The sequence below is a fragment of the Ixodes scapularis genome, unplaced genomic scaffold (genome assembly GCF_016920785.2).
Source record: "Ixodes scapularis isolate PalLabHiFi unplaced genomic scaffold, ASM1692078v2 PGA_scaffold0__279_contigs__length_252992795, whole genome shotgun sequence".
Lineage (NCBI taxonomy): Eukaryota > Metazoa > Arthropoda > Arachnida > Ixodida > Ixodidae > Ixodes > Ixodes scapularis.
This window is the reverse complement of record NW_024609835.1, coordinates 67711961-67721940: the sequence shown is the minus strand read 5'-3', so window position 1 is coordinate 67721940 and position 9980 is coordinate 67711961. Positions and strand designations below refer to the sequence as shown.

Sequence of the window (9980 nt, the reverse complement as noted above, 5' to 3'; positions counted from 1 at the left end):
TGGCCGAATGTTGCGTATATTTTAAATGGATGGCACGGAGAAGCACCGCAGTCAAAATGCGCTTTTTCAGTCAATAAAATATTGAATGTTTCTTTTAAGAGCTTAGCAAAACACACCAAAAAGCCCAGATTCTATCTCAAATTTAAATTATAGAAATTATTTTAGAACATTATACAGAAAATTTCGAGTAGTGTCATCCTAGTGCGCTGCTCAAACAAAAATAAACGCTTACAAGAAAAATCCACCTCGCATAATTGAGTTGAATGCAAGATTACTCTATTAGGCATCGAGTTAATGTCCAGCGTATTTACAGTTAACTTCGCGTTGATCTCGAAGGGTCATGCTCTCTTTCTACTTGTCGCGAAGCGCAGTACCAAAATGGCAAGGTTGTACTCGGTAACCAAAGCGTTTTAAATGGCAAAGAGAGGCCTATGTATACGCACAGCGACAAGGTTCTCCCCTAGCGTCGTGCGCACTTCGCAGTTCTTTCAAATCCAATTATATACATTTTCGAAAAATTTTCTGGATATGGTACCTTCGCCTATGCGCCGAGAATGTAAGGGAGAGGACGTCAGAGGGCCGAGCTCTGATTGGAACGATTAGTGGGTAGACCAAACGCTAACAGCCTTTGTCTCCCCTGCACTTATCGGGAGCGTTCGAACGCGGAACGCCGGCGTCCTCCGTTGGGCCCTCGAATTCGAACGCGTTCGACGAGTGCAGTGGAGACAAAGCTTTAGGTGTACCCACTAATCGTTCTAATCAGAGCTCGGCCTTCTGATGTCCCCGCGTGCCCCCGTCTCCTCCTCTCCCTCACTTTGTCGGCGTATCGCGTTTGTTGCCGGCGCGAGCATCGGAACTTGATTTTAACATCGGTGTGTATTAGCAGGTTACGTGGAGTGCAATATCCGTAGTTGCGACATCTTAGGTGGCTCCAGTGCGTTATCTAGTCGTCAGCAGTAGCCAGCGGTCGCAACTAGGGATGTTGCCACATTTTGTCGAGGCCGGCGTGCGATTGATCAAACCTTTAGCAAATTTCAACGATGTAGGACTTTTGGGACAGTAGTGCCCTACTGCCGCACGAAAAACGTATTTTTTGCATAAATTTTATAATACTTTTACCTTAATTTTTTTTTTGTTTTATGAGACGTTTACAGTTGTTTGTAATGCGAAATTAGAGCGCAGCTCTTCAGCACGAAAAGGGGGGGAGGGGGGGGGGGGTACGGAAGAGAGGGTATGCCTCTCCTCCCGCTCCGTACCCTCCCCTCCTCCTCGGCTCCCAGTTAGCGGTACATTTTCGCTCAATTTCCCCATAAATTTAGTGGGAAATTTAGCGAATTTTTTTTTCTTGTAAATATTGCGGGAAATTCAGCAAATTTCTTTTCTGCTGAATTTAGCGGGAATTTTAGCGAAAAGTTCACCTCTAAACTTAGCGGGGAAATTGACATCGCATAACCTCAACACCAACTCAGTCTCGCCGCTAAATTTAGCGGGGAAGCTGTAACGTCCTATAATACAACGCGCTCAGTTACGCCGACGCCGACGGGTGCCTAAGAGCCGCGCTCTAAAACTGCTAAACAATAAAGATCAAATATACACCAAACATAAAAAATTAACAATTTTGTTAAAATTTTAATGGGAAACACTATACTTGATCGATACTTTGACATCTCCTTCACTAGGCGGTGCCAGACGTTTGCATTTACGCGCATGCACATAGTAGTTGAACTTCTGTGGAATTTTGTGTTAGAAGTTCGCGAAAATTGAAGCTGGTCGAGCTCTAACCCCGGCATGTTCGCGACATCTCTAGTCGTAACGGAGCCGGTCACAGTCAAACGCAAATGTGGGAGGCAGTCTTGAGTGCGAACATAACCCCGGTAGGTTTAGCACTGTATTCATACATTTCATAGACTAATACCCGTGCTACACGGACAACTCGAATGCCATTACAACGAATGACGTTTGCCCCAATTGTCATTCGACTGGCGCTACACGGCCTGCACGAATGGCATTCGCTGCAAATGTCATTTGCCGCCGAAGGGGCTCGGCGGAACTCATTCACATTCGGTCATGGGCCAAATGTGTAGCCTCTACCCCAGGCCCCAAGTAAAAAAACACCAATGTGATTACGTTAATCAAAGTATACCCAAACTAAAAGTTATTTATTTGAGTTTGTTTTTATGTATGCATTCTTCTATCCTAGATTTGAAGCGCGGCTTGTCCCATAATTGCAAGCGGCTACTCTTTAACCCAGTAGACACAGCCACTTCGCCTGCGTCGCCATCTTTTTCGCGTTTCTTCTCGGTTTTGTTACGTCTTGTTCGAACTTCGAAGTTTCTTCCGATGGAGCCGCAAGCGCCGCAAGCAGCCGCGAAAGAGAAGACCCAGCAGTCCGACCACGAAACAACAGCTCTTATAAAAGCTTGGGAGGACAGGCTCGGTGACCTGCGGCGTGCCAAGCGAAAATACTATTCCCCGAGGTGGGGCAGGGTGTCCTCGAACCACCTCTGGTTTCTTGGGTACCGCCGACGCGATCGGTGCACTGGGCGGTGCGCAGCGAAAGCAGCAGCCAGAGCCACGGAGTTCGAGAGCAGCTGCTCTTCGATTTCACGAACGCGAGAGTGAGCGTCCTCAGCTTCGGCTTCGAGCCTTTGCTGCTCGGCACGGTGCTTGGCGCGTAAATAAATGAGGGTGCTCATTAACCATCGCACCCGTCTACCGTCCTCCGGTGCAAGGACCGACACTTCCGACTGTACAGGCGCCATTTCCTTTCACTTTGGTCAGCTTGTCTTTAACTTTGGCTTATTGCATCTAGAGCAACTAGAGCGTCACCAACAAATGAATTACAGCGAAAACGCAAAAAAATAAAGCAATTGACTGCAACATTTGGTTAAAACTAACTATAGACACTTTTTAGAGATCAGGATCTTGAACGAACGTATTTAGCCTACAGAAAACTTTACAATTAGTTTTCTTCAGAAAGCAGGCGCTATCATCATCATGGCGCAAAATGTCATTCGAAATGTACGTGTAGCACGGGCTTGAAATGTAATGTCATTCGACGCCCGAATGAGATTCGCCCTGAATGGCATTTGCCATGTAAGTGTCCCTCAAACTTAACGCCGCCACTCGGTTACACTCGGTTACGCAAATATTGATCTATTGCATGCTACCCAAAGATAAATTGGTCGCTGCAGCTGCTCGAATACCTTCCCCTGGTTGGGTTCTCATCGGGGACGCGAATGTTCAACCAAGTAGTTCGACCTCTAGGTTCAGGAATAGCTCAACAAGTGAATAAACCGGACGATCTAGTGGCGGCGTTAAGTTTTAGGGGCACTGTGTGGCACGGGTATAACATGACGTTTCGCCGCTTGATGAAGTTGGTAGCCGTTTGAGCACTTTCCGCCACACTGCTAGTTTTAATTGCAGCCTTTAAATTTTGAGATAAAAACCGGAAAGACTGGTGATCGTTGTTTCTTGCTAACTCTGGCACGGCATGCCTCCGAAAGATTTTTTTTAAGTTGAACACAGTAATAATCTTTACTGCACCGAGTACCTAATTGTCCGAATTCTATTTTAGAAGCAGCGAAGTTAAGGATTATATTGTGGAGAGCAATGAAAAACTCTCCAAAACATTAATCAGATTTCTTTTTTTTTTCTTGTTCAATTAATATTCCATTCTTTGCAATATACTCAATGCATTCATCACAGGGCTAGGTGACGGAAGACCTGGGACTATCTCAAAGGACAGCAACTCTGTGTCCAAGTGGCTATCAGCTGAAAGTACCTTTGATGCTGATCTCGTCTAACACTAATATGAAATAGCGTTCTTTCAGTGTAAATTCCCGCACCGTACAATACAAAAAGCACGTTGCAGAGTACATTCCGTAGCTACCTTTTCACGCACCAGTATTCGCACTGACGAACGAGCGTGCACGCCCAACAAAGGTAGAGACAATTTTCCCCTCCTCTCAGTTTCCACCTGAGGGCGCACTATGTAGAAGTAGTGTAATGGACGTACAGCGCCAACCTTTACCACATCCCCAGTCGCATGGAGGAAAAACTAAATTTCCTCCATTTTGTCTGTCTTTTTTTTTTTTAATCATTGATTGCATAAAACCTTTACGTTACCGACGAAATCACAGGACGAAGTTATTTTCATTGATGAATGCCAGGCTATTGAATTGTCTTAAGCAAGCAGCTTGTTTCCTTCTTGGTATTATTGAGTCATTGAGCTGAATTCTTGTCTTTCTTTCTTTTTGTATTTAAGAGGAAGTCGATGTGACTACAGGAGAAGCGCGCACCAAGGTCACATTTTAGTAATTATACCGTATAATAACTTGTCGCAAGCATCCTTTCGGGCTTTCGTAAATGCATAAATATCAATTTTCAGTATTAACTATCTTTTGACCTCGAATGCTCCTTTCGACAAACTTACAAAGAGACACAATCTATCATTTCCCCCGAGTTACAACTATAATATATATTGACACAGCGTACGCTGTAGAAGACAGCGCAACATCTTGCGGATGGATTCCGCAAGAGGTCTGCAATTCTCACTGCAAAGATGCCTGCGTAAATTATGTCTAGGGCGCCAGTTGAAAAACTGAAATTACTTGGCGTATTAGTAACAACTATTCTTTCCCGTCACATATTAGCTTTCGACGTTACTGCATTTTTTATCGGGCGAAAGCAGAACCAGCTATCTGATACTCCATCGAAAATATTTTGGAATATTAATAATCATATTCACTTGATTATTATGATTATCTGCTCCTGCAACCAGTTGTTTAGATATCATTGCGTGCTGGAAACACAGTGGTGCCAGAAACAAACTAGACAACGGGTCATGTTTAAGGACGTTCTTGCTGACAGCCGCGAATAAGACCAACGAAAAACGAGCTGACCAGAAACACAGAGCGTCCACAACTTCTTTCGGTAACTTAAAAGTATTGGTTGTTCACCGCCACAAGACGACAGGAGACAATTTCGGCAAATGGGGCGACAATTTTGTTTTTTAGTAAATGTGCGTATAAACAAATGACGTTGCTCTCGCAAAAAAAAGGAACGTGATACCAATTGTCGCACAAACAAATGTGATAACCCCAACCCGCCGGCACGTACACGATGAAAGAAATTATCCATCCTCATGGGCTCCCATGACGATTTTCAATTACTATATGTCACAAAAACGCGGTAAAAGTTTTCTAATTCCTATTGGCACAATGAACGACTTGCAGCACGTATTATAACTTGTCGATAAGAAATTCATTGCAAACTGTCGCGTGAGCAAAAATGGACAGGTCACGCCTCTTCCAGGGAGAAGCGCGCCTGTCCAAGTCTGGGGCGACGTCCAACCAGAAGGTTTCGTTTTCCCGGTAACAGTTGAGAGGCACAACGAAGTAAGAACACGGGACACGAAAATTAAAAGTGACAGAGGGCATCCTTGCTTGACATAATCGTACCTTCATTTCATCGGTCAACTCTTCGCTTATGATAAGCTTTGTCGTACTCTTTTTGTATGCCATCATTGTCACCTCCAGAATGACGGCGCCAACATCGGCACGCTTTAAAACATCAAAAAGAAAGACATGTTTTACACGATGGATTTCTTTATCTAGGAGCTTGCCTACTTGTCCTTTGCCGCCGTCGCATGCCTCCAAAACACTACGCGCGATATTAAAGTTTGTTGTGATCGCTCGTTCTTGAGTTCCATATGTTTGATATGAGCGAGCGGACAACACCGTGGAAACGACGTGCTAGGACTTTCGCAAATATCTTATAATCGACGTTGCACGTAGGGATGCCACCTTTCCCCGAAAAAAAAAAACGGGCCCTTCGACGGGGGGGGGGAATTGAAATTGTTTTGAAGGGAAGATGCCATGTTCGTCTTTGACAGGCAGTGCAATTTATTGTAACGAATGATTTCCTAGAGAGGAAATAGTATAATGTACATGTACACAAATACACAGCACTGAGCTCAATATTATGTGCAGTTATATGCCCTCTTTAGTGAAAAATAAAGACATTGCTGACTAACTTGCCGCGCACAGCAGATGGAGAACCAACTAGTCTGCTCTTTGGCATAAAAATATCAGTGATATCATATATCATGTGATATCAAAATATCAGTGATATCAATGTGTAATATCAATATCTTTTAGTACATTTGTACTAAAAGTGACTGAGGTTTGTTTTGCTGCTCTCAGAAAGCATTACGCTCGTGTAGACTGAGAGCAAATCCATATCTTTTTCTAAAGTCGCCAGCTCGGGGTTTTGGACGAGTTGATCACGTCTCTTCAAATCAAATCAACTTCATTTATGGCCTTGAGCCAACGGTGCCCCAAAACAAAAAGCTACGCAGCTTGACAAAGTGTGGTACCCGTCTCCAGTTTGGTAGTACGACCAGAAAACCACATCCACACATCAGCTACGTACAACGGGGAGTATACTCTATGCGATCAAATAATCAAAGCCACCTCTTTCAAATAAAACATTTCTTAACATATGTTAAAGAAAATACAAAATTCACATAACGTTATGTGACAGACACAACATACTACCAGATACAAAGATACAAAATTCACATGACCGCTTATGACAGCCATAAAAACAACATACTACCAACACAAAAAAGGTAACATGAAGTCTCGCCACTCGCCGACCCCTTTCGAGAAATTGCAATTACTGGCTCCCCATGTGCGGCACTGAAAAATAACCGCACGTACTTCGTCCATAAAATGCTCTTTGCGACTAAATCCATCCAACCAGTGGCATATTACGTCCGTTAAAAAGTATACAGTGCATATGCCACAATGTATCGGATATTATCATATATACATATACGGGCAATAATATGCAATACACAAAACAACGCAGAAAAACAAAAAAACGTAACATTTTATATGCTCGCATTTTTCTATTTGCGGAACTTGAACGTATATTTCGAATTCGACTTAGCTGCTCGGATGAGCTGCTTGTTTTCTCTTGCCATCTTTAGAAATTCTTCACAGCTGTACACCAAATTATACCGCGCACAGAGCTCCGCTTTAACCATTGGGACGCTTAGCTGATTTCTCTCATCCGTCCACAAGTTCCCCATCACGCTAAATACACGTTCAACAAACGCGTTGCTGCAGGGAATGGAGATAACATGCTCCATTAGGCTCTGCAAATGGGGGCACCTGACCTCCTTCAAGAATTTGAGCCAGATCCAGCTCGATTTCTCCTCATGTTCTAGAAGTCCAGGGAGAGTATCCCTCAAAAGACAAAGCTCTGAGTAGAATTCATCGCCTTCCTCTTCAAAGTTAATGCCAAAACGCTCCCCCGTATTCATTACGACTGACATGCTGGGTGCAACTTTGCGCAGATCCCATTCCGCGAGCCTCTTAAATGGGGAATTCTCGAAGTGAAACCAGTTTTCAAGCTACGCACGGGCCCTGTCATAAACATCCACAAAGTCCAGCGTTATAGCCTGTCCGCCCGGATGGGTTTCAAGTCCCTGATTAGCCTTGACACGGTTGAACATGTCATCCTTCCGGTTAATCAGCTGCTTCCTGAGCTTAGTCATTACAGCGTAAAGTTCTGTCGGCTCAAGATGGACTCTTTTCGAGGGTGAAGATAGTTGAATGAAACATTGCAAGGAACGAGTGCTCGAAGGGCAGATAGCACTCCGGAAGCATGATAAACTCCGAGAGTCCATCGGCTCGGTTGCCAATAAATATCCAGATCATTTTTCCCCACTCCTCCTCGCCCTGACTCAGAAAGTAAGACTTGATGGGAACCCAGTTCTTAATCAGTCTGTCTAAGGCCGTAAACAAGCTTAACCAACGGACAGAAATATGACCGAGCACTTTGCTATATTCCTGATCACAGAAGTCAAAAAACGTTTTCAATTCCTCTACACATTTCGAACTAGAAGAAAACTCTTTGAAGACCTTTAGTACAAGGGTTTCCACATCAAACTTTAAAGACTTCACTGCGTGCTGGGCAGCGTTGTGCATTACATGGCAATTACAATTAGCGTTCAACAAGTGCGGCTGATCTTTCTGCATCTTCTGGAAATTGGAGTTGTGTTTCCGATCATTCACAGAAGCGTTATCCGTGCTATACGCTACAGCTCGCTCTAAAGGAAGACCAACCTTCTCCAAATTTGTTGCCAAGAGTTCGCAGATGCCGTCGGAAGTCTCGTCCGCCTGCTCACAGAAGTCGATGAGAGCGTCCGTTATTCCGGCACTATTCACGTCGTAGAACCGCACGGCGATGGGGAAAAGTTTTCTATTTCCCTTGTTGGAGGCGTCCGTGGAGAGAGCAAACGGAAGGTTTCGGCCTGCTTGGCGAAGTTTCTCGGCTATGCACTCCACTGAATAAGGCGCCAGCACATCTTTCACGAAGTGCTTCATCTTCGTTCTTCCAAGTCGCATTCTGCAAGCGACGTCTGAATCCGGGAAGAATTTTGACGCTAACTTGCTGGCACAATCTATTGACAGGGAACTGTAGTTGTGCTTGATGCCGTGGAATATGGTGCCCAGTTCTGCAGCGGTCACCTTATCTTCTGCGCTAGAAGTCGCTGGAGCGAAGAACTTCGTGAGCGCAGCCGAGTGTTTCAAGGCGATGCTCTTCTCCTTAAGTTTCTGCCTTAACGCGTGATGCTTGACAGCGCTGACGTTATCAAATTTCGCCGTAAACCTGCTTGCGCATGAAGTACATCTTGCAGCGGTGGCATCGTCGTCCATGGGCAGGAGCCAACTCTCATACTCGGGTTGAGATCTCCAGTCTTTCCGGAACACGCACTGACGTAATTTTCGCTGTTTCGAAGGCGGAGAGTTCGTGCTCATGATACAAGCAAAAAAAGCGCGTAACCACTGATGCAGATTTTCGCTCTCCCAATGATCAGTATACTTGAAGGGACCTTGCTTCCAGTATTTATGGGCACAACATAAAAAGTGGTTGACAAATAGCGTGGAAGTTTTGGTGATTGACGTCGGGAACGCCTCTGTACAAACCAATCACATCGCTGCGCACGGTACTGCCCTTCAAGACCTAATCTCCAATAGGATATTGCAGAAAATAGATAGCTTTGCCCTCGGTTCCGCCTCAAACCTCCTCTGTGTTTAGCGTCCCCTTGGAAAAAAGACAGATACGTCTCTCGGCACGTAATTAATTTATGGCAGCCATTTGGAAATAGTTAGAAAGCAAGCATGAACATAGCAGCACCTATCGACGCTCTGAAAGAATGCCGAAAAAACGACAATGTCGGCGTCTTCCTTTGATCGTCTGCGATGGCTCCACGGGCAGTGCACGGTAGCACAGAAAATGAATCAGCACTCTCCGTCACTTTGGAACGCACGCAGGCCACCAAGTAACTCCAGCTGCGAGAGCCGCGCATCCCTTCCTAGACATCGTCGGCACGTGTCTGGCTTGGCACTCAAGCAACTAACTTTGAATACCCCCTTATGCTCGCACAAAGCTTTCCGAAGGGGGAACGAATAGCTAGAACAAAAGAAAAACAAATATGGAGGTCTGAAGGGAAGGGAAAGTTACTTTTGGGGACACAGGCAGCCAACAAAGTGACAACAGCTGCGAAAGACGCTCAGCTCTTCCTAGACATCGTCGGCGCGTTTCTCTAGTCTTGGCACTTAAACAATTAAATGGCGAACGAAGAGAGGGGGGGGGGGGGGGGGCGACGAGGATCTAAAGTAACAACAACAATATTGCACCATGTGTAGTGGAAGGGAAAAGCTTGGAGAAAGCGCATGCGGCCGCCCGTCACAGTGGGCGGATGAAGCGCCGTGCGTGTCCTTGTCAAGATGCCGACAATCGTTAAGAAAGCCAACACCTCCCAGAGGCTGTTATCGGGGGGGCCTGCCGCCGAGTTGCTTGCTGGCGTTTTCTCGCCTTCCCTCATTTTCCTGTTCCAGCCTTCCACCGCGCTCCCCGGTGGTCGTTTCGCTTTGTGTCGACCGTACCCCCCTCCCCCTCCT

General features: G+C 45.4%; 1 protein-coding gene across 1 annotated transcript; it reads right to left on the bottom strand.

The window, feature by feature from the left end:
• Nucleotides 1-7589: 7589 nt before the first annotated feature.
• LOC120844083 lies at nucleotides 7590-8834 on the bottom strand. The gene has a single exon (XM_040215692.1). It carries the CDS (start codon nucleotides 8832-8834, stop codon nucleotides 7590-7592), a length of 1245 nt encoding a protein of 414 aa, XP_040071626.1.
• Between the last annotated feature and the right edge of the window lie 1146 nt (nucleotides 8835-9980).

What these genes read in the sequence shown, in the direction of transcription:
- LOC120844083 (XM_040215692.1), bottom strand. Translation starts at nt 8,834, where the DNA reads ATGAGCACGAACTCTCCGCCTTCGAAACAGCGAAAATTACGTCAGTGC.